Raw genomic sequence first — 19,528 nt, 5'->3', positions numbered from 1 at the left:
GTCGAGACACTTGCACACTTGAATAGACGTGGACACACTTGAGTAGACGTGGAGTTACTTGGAGACACTTGAGTAGATGTGGAGACACTTGAGTAGACGTGGAGACACTGAAGTAGACATGGAGACACTTGAGTAGACGTCGAGACACTTGGACACACTTGAATAGACGTGGACACACTTGAGTAGACGTGGACTTACTTGGAGACACTTGAGTAGACGTGGAGACACTTGAGTAGACGTGGAGAAACTGAAGTAGACGTCGAGACACTTGGATACACTTGAGTAGACGTGGACACACTTGAGTAGACGTGGAGACACTTGAGTTGACGTGGAGACACTTGAGTTGATGTGGAGACTTGAGAATACTTGAGAGAACACTTGGCGTGGACGAGAGAACACTTGACCAGACATTGCGAAACTTGACCAGACATTGAGAAACTACTAACACAGCTTAGCACCCTCAACTGGACAAGACAAGACAATGCTCCCATAGCGTGAACTCACTAAATACCACACTGACAAGACACACCTGGGAAGCACAGCAGGCAGAGGTCACTAATTAGCAACACATTCGGGGAGGGGGCGACACACACAGGTGGATGAGGTTAACTATGATGAGACTAGGGGAGACAAAACCGGACAAAAGACATCAACACCCAAAACTCAACAAAAACTCAACCCCCCCAAAACTGAAACATGACAGATCATGAACAGGCTTCATGATTGGACTTGATCCGTTTGCAGGATTGGAGTGTCATCTCTTCGTTGTAAAGGCAGACATCTTTGAAGGAGCGGACCCCTTTATTTGCATACTTATGGTGCAATCAGTGAGAGTATGAGTTGTCCACATTTAATGCAGAGGTGACCGATTGATCGCGTAGGTTAAACAGAATGACAGGACATGATTTATTAGGCTCGATTGCCGTTATTTGAATTTTCCCATCAGTGTGTTTCAAAAGACTAATGAACAAACGTCTCTGAAGTGATGAAGTGCTTGAAAAAGTGCTTCGGAACCGAACGCGTAACTCTCAGCACTAAGCCTGTCTTGAGGTCAAAGGGTTCTTTCTCGTAATGGACTGGTACTTTTGTCCAAAAGAAGCGTGCGAAGGAAATCAACTCGTCTTGTCTCAAAGTCCATTTCGCTATCAGCATGTCATGTCGTGCATGATCAAAACCTAACTGAGTAAGTTGGAGGGCTTAAAGCGGAGCTGAGTATGGAATTGCTGTATGTTGCTGGCGGGATGTTTCATCTTTAATAGCATTTTACAGCCTAGGGAACAATGATAGGCCCCATGCAGCTCTGAGATACAAACCCTTTATTTATAACCTTAGATAAAACTTAACTTTCCAGTGCCCCTCTGCAATATAGGAATGGCTTCTTGGGTCATTAACACTACATAGACTACACTAACTAGATGTGTTGGGATCTTTCTATAAAGCCACTTTGTATTGCAGGTAGTAACATCAGCTTTTATTAATTATTAACACATTCATTGCCAGACCAGCAAAAAAATGCATCATTTGACGTCTTTTTCTGTCAATGGCAGTAAATGAGTTAAACATGGTAAAAATCAATGAAGCAATTATAAATTGTTGATATAATGTACAGCAGGGGTGTCCAAACTTTTTCCTCTGAGGGCCACATACAGAAAAATAGAAAGCTGCAAGGGCCACTTTGATTTTTTTTTTTTTTAAGTTATTTATTAACACATTCATTGCCAGACCAGCAAAAAATCATTTGACGTCTTTTTCCGTCAATGGCAGTGAATGAGTTAATTGTAAACTTTGACATATTTTACATACACATTTTAACCTCCTTTTTTTGTGACCCTCAAATCACTAAGCTAACTATATTTGTGTACGGGTATCGAGCCAATCAGGAGTAAGTGCCCAGTGCGATGCTGTGCAGAGGGACGCTTTTCTGAAAAGGCGCTTCGTGATCAATGAGCGAGCGTGTGAGAAGTTCGTTTACTATACGAAGACCTCCGAGTTTAGTACACGCATGGAAGCAACTTCAGTGGGACAACATAACTGCAGAGAACCACAAATTGGAACGGTAGAGGGCGACGCAAGTTGATCCCGTTTACCTCGTAATAGTCCTCGGCGTGATCGACGCGAACGCCACATGCAGTCGGTTTATGCAACGGCCAGCAGGCTGCAGCGGTCAAGTCATTCCCGGGTCCGAGCACAAGCACTGAGCAACGCGCCTGCTCACGTGACCAGCAGCCAATCAAATGAATTAAGTCGCAGTGGAAGAGGCTAGACTGGAGCGAAGCGCGTGTGGAATTTATGAGGAGCCCTTGATGGGTGCTATATGCTTAAAACACATGTATTTAGATTTGTAATCTATGTTGATAAAGTACAACATTGGGAAAATTAGTGATGGTTAAAAAAAAAACGCCCAAGTTTAGAGTGGGATAAATAGAAAGGACTATATGGATAAGCAATAAAAAAACAACTGGATGGACAGATAATGGATAAATATTTGATACATTATAGATGGATGGATTAATATTTCATAGATGAACTGATGGATAGATAAATAGATGGGTTGGTCGATTGCTAGATGGACGTAGAAAGATTGATAGCTATATGGATATAGATAAATATAGTCATGAAAACAAAAGTTTGTTTTATTGAGATGGGTGGAGAGAGATGCTATACCGTTTGTAGATTAAAAATAAGTTTTTCATCAAACAAGTGTATGGAGTTTTAGGTCTTTTATTGATACAATTTGTGAATAAAACTCCTAGTTAATTAATTTATGCATGTGCCACCGTGTATAAGTCAGAGCAATTAAGTTAACCCGCGGCTGCAAGCGTTTCATGACGTCGAAGCAATTTTGGTCCTCGTTGCCCAATCGAAGCTGCTGTGTTAACAGGAGCCGACATGGCTCTGTCCTGGTCCGAGTAGCACACCGCGGGTGCTCAGTGATTGGCTGACTGCTGCTTTAAAAAAAAAAAAAAAAAAAAAAAGGAGCCGTGACATGGGAAGCCCGTTGCAGCTGCGGAACCATTTCTACCAGGAGCAGCAGTCGGATCCGAGTCAGTGCCACCGGCACCCCTGCGGACAGCCGCCGCGTTCCACCTGCACCTGCACCGGCTACAGCACCTGCCATGCCCGGGAAAGCCGCGTCCTCCGCGGGACGTCGCCGACGTGCACCGCGGTAACTTTGAGGACATCTTCGGAGACGTCTTCCAGGCGAGGCGTCCGCGCCCCGACTCCCTCTAGTCATGCTACTTCCTCCAGGCATCCCCCTCCTCATCTTCATCCTCCTCTTCCTCGTCGTCGTCAGCAGCAGCAGCATCCGCAGCATCCCGGGGCCAGCCACGCTTTCGCCTCCCGCCATGAGACAGCCATGAGCAGCTGCAGATACAACGGCGGCGTCATGCGGCCGCTCAGCCACTTGAGCTCGTCCCGCAGGAACGTGCACGAGTTCGATTCCGAGTCGCAGCCCCTGCAGCCCCTCTCGGCCGCGGACGCGTCGGACACCTTGGCGGTCTCCAAGCCGGAGAACCACTCGGCCACGCACATGCCGTACGCGTCCGGGGACGGAGGCGCGGGCTGCGGGAAATCGGGCAAGAAGAAGAACCAGAACATTGGGGAGAAACTCGGCCACAGGAGGGCCTTGTTCGAGAAGAGGAAGCGGCTCAGCGACTATGCTTTAATCTTTGGGATGTTTGGGATCGTTGTTATGGTTATAGAGACTGAACTCTCCTGGGGAACCTATGGAAAGGTGTGTATCTTGAAATTTTGGTAACTTTTTTTTTTTTTTTTTTTTTTTTCAAAACCAAAAAAAAAAAAGTATTTTAGGAGTGTGTTCAGCCCCTCAAGGTACAATAAATAGTCATTACTGGGCTCCAAGGTTACTCTTACTCACTTTCCAGAGATGTTTACGGAGTTGCTAAGGCTTCAAAGCATCTTTAAAGGTGATGAGCCATTAATGGACTCGTTTCCCCTTGGAGCAAGCTAACTAAAGTGCTTTAATCAGCCGTCATTTTGATTTATCCCGCCGTGTAACATAATGCTGTGAAATTTCTCCTTTTATGCCACAATCTTGTCTTTGGTTTTAGTGTTGTCGCTCTCTTCCAGGAGTCCCTGTATTCATTAGCGCTAAAATGCCTGATAAGCCTTTCTACAATCATTCTCCTGGGACTGATTATCATCTACCATGCAAGAGAGATCCAGGTAATGAAACACACCTTGTATTTTGGTTGGTGGTTTTTTTTTGTTTTTTTTTCACACTATTTTACATGTCGATGTGACCAAAGGGGATAGAGGTTCATATGGGATCATCACAATTGATTTTTTTTTTTTTTTTTTTTAAAGGCTATTTTTAGAAATGGAACCGGGCTGTAGAGAAGGTACACTAGATTTCCATAAATAGTGGTTAGAGGCATTTTTTTTTTTTACTCAACTGCAGCTGGGGAAGCCATATAATGCGTTTTGTATAACGGCATTTTTAGAATGTGTTCTAGTTGTGTCAAGTGAAAATGGAGCTAAAACTAAGTAAAAAAAAAAAATTATGGAGGAAAATCCAAACCCATAAGTCTTGTCACACATAATGGGCACACACATTTTGTAGTGAGAGTACTGGAATGTTAATTGTCCAGTTTACTTCACTTGGTGCTGCTGTTTTGGTTAGCAAGCTCAAAGAATGATATTTTTTTTTTTTTTTTTTTTTTTTAAGTGAATGGCCCACCCGGCATTATTTGAGGAAACGTGTAGTTTAATTTATCGTACTCAAACAACATGCTCAGGTTCACGTGTCTCATTTCTTGTTTCAGTTTTCATCTCCACTCATTCAAAAGCGAGCAAACACAACTTTACAATTAGACCTGATGGCAATTGAAAAACAGATTCAGTCTGATTCGAGAAGTTAGCGTCGAGTGCGTGAAATAAACCCGCCCGACCACCTTGAGAGTTCCCCAACGCGTGCGGACAGTTTAATGACCTTGCCCAGAAACGGTGCTGCAACAGTTCATCTTAAGCCGCAGCGCTTGTGCCTTTGTCCAACAGCCACAAAATCAATAGTGACACATTCTGCAGTGAGAATCTACGTTGCTCTCACGTATGCAAGACGTCTCCGTTTTAATTGACTTGCGAGGGAAGCAACCGTCATCGCTTTTGTGACGTGTTCTCCTAACAGTCCCATACTCAATTCAGATTGATTGTCATATTTTGTGCCAGGCTTGTATTTTTGTCATTTACATGTCTGTCACCCGAGAGTAAAATGTCTCATTGTAACGCTTTCTTTTATGAGTGATGATAGAAATGCACGTAATGTGTATCCATTCCCTCAGAGAGCTTTCGTTTGCATGAATGCATCACATACATTCCTTGCAACCTCTCTTGCTTATGAGTAAATTATTCAATTCATAAACGAGTCCTCCCTGAACATTCTGCGCGTCATACGGGGGGTTTATTTGTGAATGATATCGTGCCACTACGTATTCTTCATTAAAGCGGGTTTCCATTATAGGATATAACAGGTTGGCTGGAATTGTTGGCGGTGCCTCAGTGCACATTTATTGGCTCCATTCCCCATAAACACTTTCAGTGCATGTGCACTGTGTTTGATAGTCATTGACATTGTTATTAGTGAAAGCTGGGTTTTATAGTCATAATGGTAGTGTACTGATAATTGTAGGCAGCATGCACACCTTGAGATCCAAACTTTCTCATGACATAAGTACAAAAGTAAACAAGACAAATCCTGGATCCTCACGTTTATCCACCACAAGTTTGATTGGATTTGACCATTGACATGCAAAGTTGAGGTAAAGTGGTTTTGCATAATCCTCACGTACACATAAGTAAACAAACGGAGATTAAAAAAACGCAGTCTTATCATCAGTGGAATAATTAATTTGCTAATAAAAAATAAATAAAACACCTCTCAGTACAGCTGCAAACTGTATCTCCAATAATAAAGTATGTTATCATTTTACTAGTAATTTCACATTCATCAGCTATCCCAACAGAAACACCCAATATAAATAGTCACTCAAAATTGAAAATTGATTTAAAAAAATATATATATATAGTTTTGATTTGTTTTGTAGTACCGTGTTTTTTGGATTACGTAAATCCAGCTGTCCTGGAAAACAGTCATTGCCGCCTAGTGGCCTGGCATGCATATTGCAGAATTTTTGTCAACTGGAATTGTTTTATTCGGAAGTGACAAATTAATTCAAAGGAACATTTTGGGGGAGTTTTTGTTTTTTACAAAACTGAACAGTTTTACTGTCTGGAATCGTACAAAAAATGCACGGTCGTATATTCGTTTACCATTCAATAACCAAATCTCTAATCAATCAGAATGTACTTTTGCCGAAAAACATGTCAATAAAAAAAAAGATAGCAATAACAAAATAAAAAGCCAATTTGATCATAATGTTAAATGCTTATAGTCAAGTCATCTTTATTTATAAAGCACTTTATCGACAAAATTTGTTGTCCAAAGCACTTTTTTTTTTTTTTTTTTTTTAAACATATCCGAGTGTACATGTGCTAAAGAAGTCGCGTCAACCTACAGAAAGGTTTTCAGTTTTACTTGTAGTTGAAAATAACTCACTTTTAACCCCCAGGACACCTCGTCATACACTGGTCAAAGGGTGTTTATTTTTATTTATTTATTTTTTTCACTTTTGGTAAAGTTTTTAATCCATTCATGTTGTATTGTACCTGCTAGCTAGCAATAAGCTAACCTAGGAGGGTTTGTCTTTCCGGTCCAACGACCAAGATTGCAAACTCCATCGCCAACAGCGAAGTACAGTAATGACAAAGACAAAGTAATGATATGTTGCCAAGATGGTCTTTAGTGACTAATTACTTGACAGATAAACATAATATTTATAGACAGCTAAACGTTCTCATACACATGAAAACACTTTCCAGGCATTTCCATTGAAATCATTCCTGTGATTCATTGTCACTCAAATCCGAAAATTCTGATTCAGCGTTCGCATCTCAATTCGAGTCACCACTGATTCATTCACAGTCAATAGGTTGCTCCAACCTGCTTTTTGTTGCCAAGTAAATTCCAATGTTGCTGGTTTATGAACCAGTCATTTTAGGCCCACCGAGATGTTGCCCCCCCCTGCAATGAAATTCATTATGCATGCACGTCTCTGTGTATTCACAGATGTCTGTCACACACTGAGCCATAATAAGTCCTCGCTATGAAACGTTCCCCTCACCACTCCCGGCCCCTTAAAACTGATTCACTTGTCAAGCTCAGTAAATATTACTCCCACTCGTTTATCTACTTCCTAACAACGTGAAATGTTTTTGCTTGCTGGAAAAGGTCACGTCGGACAGGGATGGATGCAGCCTACCTGCTGTCATGGGAATTACTAGTTTGGGAATCGTCTGCCGTGCTCAGGTGGCCTCCAGAGGCGAGTGTATTTCTCACACACAAAAAAAAAAAAAAAAAAGAGGTGGGGTGTCCGTGAACTAGATTGATCTCGTCATCTCTAATCGCTTTCATGTGAAATCCTCCTTTCCCATTGCCGATGTTGAGCTTATTTTTAGTCCTCCTTGAAGTGTTAGCTGATGATCAAGTTGCCTTGATGCCTCATGTTGACATGTGGCCATCCGCCAAAGGAATTTTTAGACTTTTTACTTTAGCTGCGGTTGCTGCGTTGGCAGGCAGCGATTTAGCGTACCAACAGAGATTGTGTTGCGTCTCCCCCGACTTTGATTTGTCATTGTCAGCATGTGAACGCCATTCTGCTTTGTGATGGTCAGCGGGTTCACCAACTTGACGAGTTCAAGTGTCGTTTTAACACACTAAATCCAAGTTGTTGTTTTTTTTTTTTATTTGACCGAGGGCCATTTGTGTTCATGCTATCGTTGTGATGCTTTGTGATTGATAGTTCTGCTGAGTTTCTTAAACGTGGACTAATGCTAAATTCTTTGGGGGCTCGCATGTCCTTGAAGTCTGTTTAAAATTTGCATACTATTAAAAGTTATTTTTACAAACAGCAGATAGGCAAAGGGCACTTTCTCATTTGGTGAATGCAGTAAATCTTAAGTTAGCTAGCAAGCAACGCGACAGATCAACAAATTGGCTTTCTTTTACCTTGCCATGTCACACATTTACACAGTAACATGTTCGCTATGCAGAATTTGTGAGACACTCTTTGTTTCCATGGCAACTTTGGTCTCCTTAGTTAGTTAGCTAGCTAGCTAGCAAGCAACGCGACAGATCAACAAATTGGCTTTCTTTTACCTTGCCATGTCACACATTTACACAGTAACATGTTCGCTATGCAGAATTTGTGGGACACTCTTTGTTTCCATGGCAACTTTGGTCTCCTTAGTTAGTTAGCTAGCTAGCTAGCAAGCAACGCGACAGATCAACAAATTGGCTTTCTTTTACCTTGCCCTGTCACACATTTACACAGTAACATGTTCGCTATGCAGAATTTGTGAGACACTCTTTGTTTCCATGGCAACTTTGGTCTCCTTAGTTAGTTAGCTAGCTAGCTAGCAAGCAACGCGACAGATCAACAAATTGGCTTTCTTTTACCTTGCCATGTCACACATTTACACAGTAACATGTTCGCTATGCAGAATTTGTGAGACACTCTTTGTTCCCTTGGCAACTGTGGTCTCTTTTATTAGTTAGCTAGTTAGAAAAGCGACAGATCAACAAATTGACAGTTTTTCCTTGCTTTATCACATTTACACAATAACATGTTTGCTACGCAGAATTTGTTGGACGCTCGTTGTTCCCTTGGCAACTTATGGCTCTTTCGTTAGCTAGTTAGCTAGCTAACATTTAATTCGTGAAATGATGTTAATTTTACCTGTCAGCAATGTGGTATGTGTATAAAGCACAGCCCGACATTTTATACTGAAAACCAGTTTAAAGCAGTTTTGGAGCTTAAAAACAGGAAATGGTTTAGGAATCCAGTTTTCTTTAAAGCTCTCGTGAATTTTCCTCTGTAACTGTACTTGAGACTTCAGGCTGGTTGGAGTTGACTTCACTGGTTGCTGACCTCAATGTTGTCTCCGAACATACAAGCCTTTGGAGCAGACGTACTTCTTTGCCTCCCAACCAGAAACCTAAAGATTATTTATTGATGACGTCCTCTAAACCGTGCTCTGCATGGCAATGTCAACATGCGGGGCATTTCAGTTTACCGACTGTGGGCATCTGGGCTGTAACAATAAAGGAAGAAAGATTTATTCGGGTGCTTACTTTGCTTGATTAAAAAGAATTTATTTGCATACATGAAACTTGATTTCAGAATGGCGCGGGTAAAAAAAATAAATAATAATAATAAAAATAAAAAATCGAGGGGAACGTGCGACAGTTTCAGATTTACAGAGTAAAGTGGCCCCTTAGTGGCTCGCTTCGATATCATAAATAAAGCATTGCATTAATGTCTAATTGGGCCGAACCTCTCAACTTTGTTCACTAATGAAATTGAGCGATTTCATTCTGGATGGCAAGATATATGTTTCTCACTCGACATTACACAGATTAAATATTGAGCTGGACTCCATTAGTTATATTGAGCGTGGTGGAGGCGGTAACCAGCCTAGCTAGCAGCACTGGTGAGCTGTCCCTAAGGAAACCAAAAACTAAAATGTGCCCACTATAAACTATAAATGGCATTCAGTAAAATGCAGATCTCTGCGCTAAATATAATGTATGTTTTTTTTCTCTTGTCTGACCGTATTGTGGACAGCATGATGAAGTTGCGATTAGCGCGTTGGCCTCATTTTTGGTTATAATCTTGACTTGGGCCTTTCTGTGTGGATTTTCATTGTTATTGTAATTTTTATTCGCCACACGTTTTTGGCCATGTAACTCCTACATAATACTTCCGATTTACACCGTTCAAATTTCAACTAGCTTAAAAAATTCACACCTCCTGAGGTATATATTGTGTAATTCCACATTACATACAGTATTTTGCAAATTTTAACGTTAAATCTCAACGTTTCCCCATTCATCTTAAATGGGACAGACATTGAACCTTTTCTAAATAACTTATCATTTCTAGGTGGCTGATACTGCTCGGTGACACAGTTGGTAAAGTGCATTGTCCAGTAAGCAGGAGGTTATGATTTCATAATACCTCTCTCAATTTACTTCATAAGCATTCCACATGCATTCAAATCATAGCATTCAGCTATTAGCATTCAGGTTTCAGCATTCCCACGCAATTTGTCCAGAAATTGCACTTAGTCTAGTTGAAGATGAATGAAGTAAAGAAGTTGTGCAGTTGTTGCCTGTTCCTGTGACCAATCTCCTTGGATTTCACTCCTGTGTCTTTTAGAGCTATCTTGTACAATGCACGAGATTAGCGTGCGTCTCGTGTGAGTGAATGTGTTTTTTGTGAGCCCATGTCCACTATGCTCGGCTTAACTGCCAGGTAAATGTTACTGGATCCGATTGTGTGTTACAAAGAGTCAAACATGAGTGTCTGCCTTTGAAGCTGTAAGGATAATCCAGAGTTCATACTCTTTACTCACTTTCCTAATAGGCTTGTACAGTATGTACAGCATCGTCAAATCAATTGGACTTGATTCGTTCTCCGCCCTATTCGCCACAACGACAATATTTCTGTGAAATGGTAATTTTCTTCATGTTTATTTTCCCTTATATGAAATTTGATGATGAAAACAATTTGCAGATAGATGTTTTTATTGAAATGATGTATATGTTGGCTGCCCCTTTGAATGAATCAGCGCATCTATAAACGAAGCTGTGGCATATGGCCTTCATGCAAATGTGCTGCATTTTGTTGTTCATGCACGCAGTTCATCAGGTCTGTGTTCAGTGCAGCTTGAAAACAATTATTTTGCTTTCTCCTGCTCAAGTTGATGAGTTTCACATCAGCTACACCGTTACAAACACACTCTATGACTATTTTGTATTTTTTTTTTCATTAATTATTTTGCTGATGTGTGCAGTTTCTTCCAGCCTGTAAACAAAAACATGAATAAATGATTTGGTGTTTCCTCACGCCACATAAGATTTTTACAGAAGGTCCTATTAGAATTTAACTCATTGACTGCCATTGACGGAAAAAGACATCAAATAATGGATTTTTGCTGGGCTGGCAGTGAATGTGTTAACCACAATGTGCCAATATATTTTGTGATTATATTGTAGCATCCTTTTCCCCCCTTTTTTTTTTTTTTTTTTTTTTTTTTAACCTTTTAAGGCAAATTTTGCTTAAAAATCTGTCAATTTTGGTTACATCTCATTTTAACTCATTGACTGCCATTGACGGAAAAAGACGTCAAATAATGGATTTTTGCTGGGCTGGCAGTGAATGTGTTAATGGAAGTGGTTTACACACGATATATTGTTCTTATGGGTGTCAAAATTAGTGTGTTAATTTTGAGAATTTAAAGTTCCTTTAACGCCACTAGTTTTTTTTTTCCTTACTTGGAAAGCCTGTACAGGGAGAATTCCAGTCGCAACACATCAGGACACGTCCATGTAAAAAATTAGCAGTAATAAATTTAAGAATAATATATACATAATACATACATCCCATACTTGTGGGGAATAAACAGTTAAGAAAATGAATGAGTGAATAATGCATACATTTGTGGAGACGAGGGTCAAGTTGTATTTTACAATTTTTAAAAATATGCAGAATTTCACAAGTTACTTTATGATAAAGATTAGATAGCTCTTAATATGAAAAGAAAAATGCACCGAGCTGTCATCGTCTTACAAATGCAATTATGCCATCTAGTGGCAGAAAATTGACCTCAGCACAAATCAATTTCACACTCGTTTTTTTTTTAACTCAATTTTATGAATTATTATGAAATTACTGAACCATTGACTCAAAGATGCAGCCATATTTCTATTAGTTTAACATTTATCCCACTTTTATGTGAACATGTGTTACTTGAGGGAAAACATATTTTGTACATTTTATTGTACATTTAGTCCATCCATCCATTTTATTGACCGCTCACAAGGGTCGCGGGGGGTGCTGGAGCCTATCTCAGCTGGCTCTGGGCAGTAGGCGGGGGACACCCTGGACTGGTTGCCAGCCAATCGCAGACATTACATTACATGTACATTTAGAACAGATTAAAATTTGTGATTTATCGTGAGTTAACTATTGAAGTCATGAGTTTTATTACGATAAAAAAAAAAAAATGTAATCGCTTGACATCCCTGTGGTGGTTGGCCATCATCCCTCTCAGTGTGGATGAACTCCTCCTGGGTGCCTTTCCTCACAGGGTTCTTCTGTGCCCCGCCATGTTGTGGTTTGTGTCTGTGGGAACGATCATGGGGATATGGGGGGGGGCGATGGCTTTTCCTTTTTATTGTATTATGGATGATTTAATTGTTCAGCACTTTGAGTTGCATTTGAAAGTATGAAAGGTGCCATATAAATAAAGTTTGATTTGATTTGATAAAATAAATACAGAAATAAGAAAGGAATGTGGCAATTGTTCTTTAATTCTAAATGTACTTTTTATTTGATGAGTGTACATTAATTCCAATTTTACTCAAGCAAATGTCTGTTACAAGCTTTGAAGAATAAAAAGTTGAAGCAGAAGTAGAAAAATGCGATTAATCGCTATAAGATACGGAAAATTGTGCCTACTTTAAAGGTTTGGTTGATCTCATAGACGAAAAACAAAAAACGGTATGTTAGCTTGCAACCAACAGGACGACAGTTCTTGTTTTAATGTTTGACTCCATGCTTTATGGCTTGGTATGCACCCGTGTGTCATAACTGTTGTTCTGGTGCCACCCTTCAATACTTGATGCTCTGTGGTAAAGGGCCCTTGAGTGTTGTATTTCAGGTCAACCATTACCCTAATTGCTTTCAGCCACCATGTAGGCGCTCCTTATGCAAGCGGGGTCTAAATGTTTAATTACATTGTTTTGAGGTAACAAGCTCTGTAAACGCTTCACACAGGGATGTGCGTTGTTCAAAATGTAAAATAAAACGCAGCTTGAGCCACGTAGAGAACAACGCATTGAGCTGGCGTAAAGTAAGGAAGTAGGAGGCGGGAAGCAAGAGGCCGGCCGCCCGTTTTTGTGTGTCTGCGTGTCTACGTTACGCCGAGCTGGCCGGGCAGGTTAGGGTTACACAACTTCTCTGACAGATGTCTGCTTGTCAAAAGAGCTCGGTGTCACTCGGCTGATATGAACAACGAGCGCTGAAAATTTAATTGACGCCTCTTCATGTGTGCGGGGAAACGGATTGTGGCTTTTAAATAATTATAGATGAGTGGAGCGGCCTTTGTGGGGCCACGACGGGGGACTTGTCGCTTGCTCTGTTCTCGTATCATACAAAGCAGACTTTGACGTGTGTCGAGGCAAAGCAGGCGGTTTAGTGGCATTACTCCAGATTATTGATTTTTTTTTATTTTTTTTTTCGACACATTTTTGTGTCCTTGCCTTGAAAATGATGAAAAGGCGTTTCCAATTTCACGTTGTATGGGGGGGGGGCAAGACTATTCAGCAATTTAATTTTATGTATCACTGCTAAATTTACAATCTAGGTCGCTGATCCCATTAGGCCTCCAGGACTGTTTTCACCTCCATAATGAGAAATCTCAAATTAGACTAAATGGAAAGTTGCTGGCAAAGGTCCGACATGAGCTTGCAGCGAGTGTTCCATATGATGGCTATTGCTGTATCTGCATACTCAAGATTGCTGTTATGACCTCTTTTCAACATATTTTACGTGTGATTATAATGTAGGCTACGCCGCATAAGTCAAAGTAGTTTTAAGTTTGTTTGTGTACGCCTGCTTGGCTCAGCTAAGGCCCGGAGTTGTAAATGAGCAAAAAGCTATAAAGTCTTTGTGCAGTGCCTCAGTTTCATGACCTGTCTTTGAACTATGGTAAATTGCAATGTCCCTATCAAATAAATGCAGGAAGTAAAATACAAGCACAGCAGCAATCGGGCAAAAAAATAAATAAATATTCGGAGACACTGTTTGATCGCTGATTTTGTTTTCTGATTTCACAATAGGAAATAAAAAGAATGTAAAATATTTTCTCAGCATCAGCTGTCATTGTCTTAAAACCTTTAATAATTGTGAAGGCATTGTGTGAAATCAACGACTATAAATGTAAAATTCGGTAGCAAAACACTGGATGGCACAAGTCTATCACGCCGAGCTGCGTACGCTACACAGTAAATCTGCGCAGAGGCTGGTTAGACTGCGTGTTAGTAATTTGATACAACGGTTGGTTTGCACCGTTGGGGGAGCGAGCACAACCGACTTTATGCGCCGCTAAACAAAGCAGCTCATCTCAGTCCCTTTAAATGGGGCGTGCTCATCTCAAATGGAGATATCTCTGTGTAGAAAAGATCACAACCGGCCAGTTTGGCAACATAGAACATAAGCAGATCTTGATAAATATATATATAAATATATACCAATATATAGCGTTTTTTTTCTTAAAACTGCATGAAATTATTGGCAATTTTCTATTAATCGAATTCCTATTATCTAGTTCCTGATAGTAAAATGGCCACAAGATGCCACCATGATGCATGGATACTGGTTGGTACTCGCCCGTCCACATTAATATCCTTCCATCCATCCATCCATTTTCTTGACCGCTTATTCCTCACAAGGGTCGGGGGGGTACTAGAGCCTATCTCAGTTGGCTCTGGGCAGTCTGGGCATGTCTTTGGAATGTGGGAGGAGACTGGAGTACCCGGAGAAGACCCACGCATGCACAGGGAGAACATGCAAACTCCACCCAAGGAAGGCCAGAGCCTGGACTCGAACCCGAGTCCTCGGAACTGGGAGGCGGGCGTGCTAACTACATAGAATGTAATAATTATAATTTATTCAATGAATTCACTTCTAAAATGATTTAGAGAGATTGATGCACACTGTTGACATATTTATGAATAAAACACGTCCGCTGCCTTGACCAAGATCAAACAAACTGCGCCACAACTTAGACCTTCTAGATTCTAGTCTAGTCTTTTTTTTTTTTTTTTTTTTTTTTTTTTTTTTCTCCTGCCTTTGACTTTTCGTGGCCAAAACAGCCCACGGGGGGGAATCCCCTTTAATGTTTGCTGACGGATACATTTTGTGAAATATCTGCTGCCAGTCCCGATGACGTGCACGTAGACAGAGGAGGAACTTAATGGGAGCAAAATCTATTTGACAAATGTTGCGGAAGCCGATGCAGTTTGATGGCCTTTAATCTGCAACAGGGTGAGTTCCAGATAATGTGTAAATGAGATAAGAGAGCGCCGTGATCGGACTGCTGCCATGAGCTCAGGGTGAACACGCTCTGTCTTCGTAGATAGCTGTAAATTGCATTTAAAATGATGAAGAGTAGGGAGGAATGTGTGTGTGTGTGTGTTTGCGGGAGCGACGAAGGGTGTTAAATTACAGCCACGTTGGTCGTCCCCAGAGAGACGACTTCACCGGTCGGTCACCGGCACCGTCCAGTCGGGAAGGCAAAGCGCTTAATGTGGCGGCAGCAGATGTTCGCATCAGTGCGACTCGGCGTGCAGCTGAAAACGCTGACTGCACGCTGCTAATGTTGCACCTTTCTCTGCTCTTGTTTTATTCAAAGAGTCCAAGCGGCGAGAGAAATCACAGAAGTGGAAGAAAGAGACGAGAGAGAGAGAGAGAGAGGGCCATTGGCGTCGGAATGCATGCACGTGCGTTTATTGCAAACCCCACTGGGCCAAAAAGTGCTTATATAAAATATAGAAACATGATTCAAAATTGCAGGGATTTTTTTTTTTTTTTTTTTTTTTTTGGTCATGACAGGGATGTGAAATTTAATACATCACACTCACCTCTCCTGGCCTGTTGTGTTAAAAGCAATTGTGGCTGTACGACAAGTATTTTTATCCGTTCCAGAAGACTCTGGCATCAATCAAATGATTTGATTGCAGGATGCCGTGTCATTGAGTGAAAGTGCACACGGTTACAGCATTATCCCACTTGGCTTGGTTGTGCAGAAAAGGTACATGGCGCAAGTGTGATTTACTGCATTTGAGTGCAAACACCGCGAGTGCCCAAAGTGCTTTAAATCTTTTCTCATGAATATGAAAAAGGAGCAAATGTGGCTGAAATTTACAGTATACTTGTATACAGGACTGTCTCAGAAAATTACAATAATGTGATAAAGTCCATTATTTTCTGTAATGCAATTAAATAAGCAAAAATGTCATACATTCTGGATTCATTACAAATCAACTGAAATATTGCAAGATTTTATTGTTTTCATATTGCTGATTATGGCTTCTTTTTTTCTTTTTTTTACTTGGTCTGAGGAAATATTCTAATATTTTGAGATCTAATATTTTGATTTCTTAAGCCATAATCAGCGATATTAAAATAATACAAGTCTTGCAATATTTCAGTTGACACAATATTCAAATTTTCTGAGACAGTCCTGTATTTGTTACATGTTTTGATGCATTTTTATGCTTTATAAAACATTTATTTCTGAATTTTGGGAGGCTTGGAACGGATTAGGGCATTTACATGGAAAATGCGTCTCTACTTACAAAATTTTCGACTTGAGAACTTTCTTCCAGAACCAATTAATTTCATAAGTAGAGGTACCACTATAGTCTAAAAACTCAAGAACCTAATTGGCAGTGTTTCATTCGAAAATGAAACTCAAAATGGTTATGATTTATTAAACACAAGGTAGCTTTAACCAACAACATACAATCTCGTCACATTATTGGAGTCCAGGTTGGCTGACCCTTGACCCAGATTAGCTCGGTTATGATTTGGAATGTAACAATATCCAAATGTCACGATACAGTAGTATTACAATATGAACCTCACAATGCGATAATTATCACGATATTGTGGGGAGTTTGGTGATATAAAATAAAAAATAAAAAATACTGAAATGTCATGATATGTGGAAAAGGTTTGTTGGAAAAAAAATCACTATATATTTCATTTATATAAGATTTCTTTTCTTGCTGCCTTTCCTGACCGTTGGCTCGCATTTTTATTGGGTAGCAGATTGTCAGAGTGAAATGCTGTAAGCTGTTTTATTGATCATCAAGCAGGCATGCCATTTCTTGGCAAAGGGCTTTTTTGATTCCCATTTGTTGTAATACATTAGTGTTCTTTTTCATTAATTTATACGCGCCTGTCAATGTTGGATCAATATGTAATTTATTCGTGTAAGTTGGACTTCTGGTGAGGAAATTTCTAATTTGGGTTTTGACCTGAAAACGTGTTTTGTATTGGCTGCTGGGCAGGGATGTTGTGCTTACTCGCAATCAATTGTCTCCGGCGTGTAGTGTTGGACCAAATCAGAAATAAGAGTCTTTGAGTAACGTGAGGTGAGAAATGTACTTTAATGACCCGAGGACATTAGTGACATATTGTTTAGAGGCTTGAATGATTTCCTGTTGCCTGCTGTGTCACAATGATGGAAACGTTGGCCGCTGTGCTCGCAGTTATTCATGGTGGACAACGCGGCCGACGACTGGAGGATAGCCATGACCTACGAGCGCATCTTCTTCATCTGCCTTGAAATCCTGGTGTGCGCCATCCACCCCGTCCCGGGAAACTACACCTTCACCTGGAACGCCCGCCTGGCCTACTCCTACACGCCATCCCAGACGGACGCCGACGTGGACATCATCCTGTCCATCCCCATGTTCCTGCGGCTGTACCTCATCGCCCGCGTCATGCTGCTGCACAGCAAGCTGTTCACCGACGCCTCGTCCCGCAGCATCGGGGCGCTCAACAAGATCAACTTCAACACGAGGTTCGTCATGAAGACCCTCATGACCATCTGTCCCGGGACGGTGCTGCTGGTCTTCACCATCTCGCTGTGGATCATCGCGGCGTGGACAGTCAGAGCTTGCGAGAGGTTTTTTTCTTTTTCTTTTTTTTTTCTCACGCTATGCTGCGCCTCTCAGCATCAAACATAGATAAGGCACAAAAATAGATCATCTCCATGCATCCAAGAGCTCAATAAGCATCCAGCAACATTTGAATCTAAAAGGTCGAACATATTCCGCTCTGCTTTAGTTATTTCATTTCACGATTTAGAACCTTTTTTTTTTATTGAGCGTAACATGCATGGAGAGTTCTGAGCCAAGACTCCAACCCCAAAACCATGAGGCAGAAAAAGAAAGATAAAATAAGATGCTCAGCCTGTTGCATGCATTATGTATTGCAGGTACCACGACAGCCAAGACACCAACAGCAACTTTCTCGGGGCCATGTGGTTGATTTCCATCACCTTTCTTACAATCGGCTATGGAGACATGGTCCCAAATACGTACTGTGGGAAAGGAGTCTGCCTCCTGACGGGCATTATGGTGAGAACATTGTTACGTAGACCAGGGGTCAGCAACCTGTACTGTCAAAAAGAGCCCATTTTAGGCCAAAATAACAACAACAACAAAAAATCTGTCTGGAACAAGGTCAACGAAAAAACTAAAACTAAAATTCAAAAACAATTTCATTAACAAAATAAAATAAAAATGAAAATGCTTTTTCAAAAACTGGAAACTCACTGAAACTACATTTTATGTTTACAGAACTAACAAAAAACTAACTATGATTATAGCAAAAATGTCCTTCATTTTAGTCTTCGGTAATATAATGCATGAGCCTATGGGGATGATTTTAAATGTAATTTTAAGTAGCTCTATTTTGATATCCATCCATCCATTTTCTTGACCGCTTATTCCTCACAAGGGTCGCGGGGGCTGCTGGCGCCTATCTCAGCTGGCTCTGGGCAGTAGGCGGGGGACACCCTGGACTGGTTGCCAACCAATCGCAGGGCACACAGAGACGAACAACCATCCACACTCACACGCACACCTAGGGACAATTCGGAGCGCCCAATTAACCTGCCATGCATGTCTTTGGAATGTGGGAGGAGACCGGAGTACCCGGAGAAGACCCACGCGGGCACGGGGAGAACATGCAAACTCCACCCAGGAAAGTCCGAGCCTGGACTCGAACCAGAGACCTCAGAACTGGGAAGCGGACGTGCTAACCACTCGACTACCGTGCCGCCCCTCTATTTTGATATTAACTGGAATAAGGACGTTTGAAAGTGTGTCACACAGAAGTGATGTCATCTAGCAGCAGCCAATAGCAAAGCACCTTCAGATGACGTCACTCCCATGCTGTTTTTGTTAATATTGCGCACAAGTAATACACATTTTTTTTTAAAACAAAAACAAACTAAAACTAATACTGAAACTAACTCAAACTAAATTAAAAGTAGATAATTATTAAACAACTAAAACTAATAAAAACTAACTAAAAAAATAAAAAAAAATAAAAAAAATGATATAAAACATAACTAAAATGAAAATTCCAAAACTATAATTGGTCTGGAGCTGCAAAACATTTGAACATTGTGATGAAGGAAACCGTGTGGGGCCAATAGCTATTTAGAGATGCATCATAACAGAAAAGTATGCAGCATTGAATACGTAGTGATTCATTTTCTTCTACGTACCTTTCGCCTTCTGTTTTTGGAATAAAAAAAAATACACATTTTTAGACATTTCTGCCTTTCTGTCACATTTCTGACA

The 19,528-nt window shown here is 40.7% G+C and overlaps 1 protein-coding gene across 5 annotated transcripts in view; it reads left to right on the top strand.

Annotated features, from left to right (window-relative positions):
* The first annotated feature begins 27 nt into the window (after positions 1-27).
* Positions 28-19,528, top strand: part of kcnn2 (potassium calcium-activated channel subfamily N member 2) — a 37,386-nt gene continuing 17,885 nt past the window's right edge. For 2 of the 5 annotated variants that reach the window (XR_013278624.1, XR_013278625.1), the window contains exons 1-4: positions 52-3,736; positions 4,093-4,188; positions 17,423-17,841; positions 18,154-18,295. Coding sequence is in view for 3 of the 5 variants with exons in the window: in XM_077496529.1 (XP_077352655.1) it covers positions 2,987-3,736; positions 4,093-4,188; positions 17,423-17,841; positions 18,154-18,295 (1,407 nt within the window). In the remaining 2 variants the exon portion in view is untranslated. Of the gene's footprint in view, positions 3,737-4,092; positions 4,189-17,422; positions 17,842-18,153; positions 18,296-19,528 lie in introns of all 5 variants that reach the window. The other 3 variants (XM_077496529.1, XM_077496526.1, XM_077496525.1) reach the window with 3 other exon arrangements.

This window comes from Festucalex cinctus, chromosome 15 (assembly GCF_051991245.1).
Source record: "Festucalex cinctus isolate MCC-2025b chromosome 15, RoL_Fcin_1.0, whole genome shotgun sequence".
Taxonomy (NCBI): domain Eukaryota; kingdom Metazoa; phylum Chordata; class Actinopteri; order Syngnathiformes; family Syngnathidae; genus Festucalex; species Festucalex cinctus.
The sequence above is the reverse complement of the archived record's forward strand: the minus strand, read 5'-3'. Positions and strand labels throughout refer to the sequence as shown.